General features: G+C 40.2%; 1 protein-coding gene across 1 annotated transcript; it reads right to left on the bottom strand.

Moving 5' to 3' along the window:
* Positions 1–1,567: 1,567 nt before the first annotated feature.
* On the bottom strand, positions 1,568–1,841 carry LOC114032917 (biogenesis of lysosome-related organelles complex 1 subunit 2-like; the record flags this gene model as incomplete). Its single annotated transcript, XM_027848375.1, has 1 exon — positions 1,568–1,841. A coding segment is annotated over one exon (274 nt), but the record flags the coding sequence as incomplete, so codon positions are not given.
* Between the last annotated feature and the right edge of the window lie 328 nt (positions 1,842–2,169).

The raw sequence follows: 2,169 nt of genomic DNA, 5'->3' as shown, positions 1-2,169 counted from the left end.
GGCACTAAAATTTTGGGTGTGCTAATTGCACTTACACTCTTTTGATAGCACAAAACAACCAAGCTTTGTACCTAGTTGGCAAAAATAATTACCACATAATGGTTAAAATGGGAAACTTCTAGATATAGCTCATTTCATTCCCTCACTGCGGCCACACTCCAGTTAACGTCCTGTGCAGATATCCACTACATCCATCTACTACCACCAGTGGTTTCCCTATATTCCCTCTTCCTTTCTCCTCCTCAAATGAATTGCTGTCTAAAGTCATAATTGCTATGTAAAGCTCTGAGGGTAACTGTCCCTGTCTTCTTCACTCAAAGTGCCTATATTCCCCCTACAAGTACTTTGATGTAAGTACTTATTAGTGTAGAGGAATGGCATCTTTAATAATTGAGAGGAGGAGCAAAGAAAAATAGAAAAATAACTGACACAATTTGGAGCCAGAAGAGACCTGAGTTTCAACCTCAGATCTGTTATCTATACGATGTAGGCAAGTCACTTAATTTCTAGGGCCTTAGTTTCCTCATTTGTAAAATGAGAGCATTAGATTAGATGTTTTCTGAGATTGCTTTTAGCTCTAAATCTATAATTGTACATGGTTTGCCTTCCTGACTTGCCATTACCTCTTATGATAATAGCAGGGAAAGCCTTAGTCAACTTCTTCCCTTTTTAATGGCTTAAACTTTAAAAAAAATTAACACATTTTTTCTCTCCTTCCCAGATCTGTCTGCTTCTCCTCATTCCCATTAAAAAATAAATAAAAACAAAAGTCTCAATAAAAATCTACATAGTCAAGCAAAACAAATTATCCCAATGGCTAAATCAAACAAAAATATGTCTTCAATTTTTGCTTTGAGTCTATCGCCTCTCTGTCAGGAAGTGGGTAGTATGCTTCATCATAAGTCCGAAGGAATTGTTGTTGGTCATTGTGTTGATCTAGAGTTCTAAAGTTTTTCAAAATTGTTTGCCTTTACAATAAGGTTGGTATTGCATAAATTATTCTCTTGGTTCTGCTTACTTCACTCTACATCAGTTTATACAAGTCTTGCCAGGTTTTTCTTAAAACATCCCCTTCATCATTTCTTTTTTTTTCGTAAGTCGGCATTTATTATTTAAGTTAAAGAACAGGTTATGAAGGGGGTGGGGGACACGTTCATAATAGAGTCCAAGATGGAGCTCTAGGGGAGAGGGAAGAAGGGAGGAGACAGGGAGATGAGAGCCTCTCCTCTGTGTCTGCTCTAGATGGGGTTGATCCTGATTTCTGAGCCTTGGTCCAGGGCACGCAATGAAGCACATGGTAAGATGAGGTTTCAGGGGCTACAGGTTTAGGAAACATCGAGAGGTGGCCAAAGTAACACACCCAATCAGAGGTGGGGGCTGGGATTCTCCTTGGATGAGCAGCACTGCTTCCTTTTAGGAATTGAAGCATAATGATAAGTTCCATCCCACTTATTTCCGCTCTTATGAATCATTCTTACAGTTAGAGTCTTTATGCTAAAAAATTCTTTCATCACCTCTCTAACTTCTTGTACTTTGCTTCTAGTTTCTTTGAATATGCATCCAACTTCTAAGCTGCCTGCTCAAGAGCTACTACTTGCTCCTCAGTTAAAGTGATCTGATGCAGATAAGGCTGAAGTGCTGCAGATTTCTGGTTTGAGTCCTTTAGGTTTCTACTTATGTTTACTGCAATATTTTTCATTTCTAGATACTTCAGGCTAGTCAGTTGGTTCATATTTTCCAGAAGTTTATAGTCTTCACTGGTAGCTGTCAGCTCCTGACACAGCCCCATGATGTCCGGCTCCGTGGCCTCCTCGGCTGTCTCCACCACAGCATCCTCTAGGCTGGGGAAAGGAGAAAGAAGAAAGGATGGAGGGGAGGAGAAGGGGGAGGGAGGGGAACAGCAAGAAGAGAGGAGGGGAGGGAAGGAGAGAAAAAGGAAAGGGTGAAGAGTCAGAGCAGGAAGTAAGGGGAGGGGCCATCATTTCTTATAGCGTTATAGTATTCCATCATATCCATACCATAACTTGTTCAGTCATTCCCCAATTGATGGGCATGTCCCCAGTTTTGAATTCTTAGGCACTATCATAAAGAGCTGCTTTAAATATTTTTCCTCTTTCTTCAATCACTTTTAAAGACTTGATATAGTGGTATTGCTGGGTTAAATGGTAT

The sequence above is a fragment of the Vombatus ursinus genome, unplaced genomic scaffold (assembly GCF_900497805.2).
Source record: "Vombatus ursinus unplaced genomic scaffold, bare-nosed wombat genome assembly UNPS02005956.1, whole genome shotgun sequence".
Classification (NCBI taxonomy): Eukaryota; Metazoa; Chordata; class Mammalia; order Diprotodontia; family Vombatidae; genus Vombatus; species Vombatus ursinus.
This window is presented reverse-complemented; position numbering and strand designations above follow the sequence as displayed.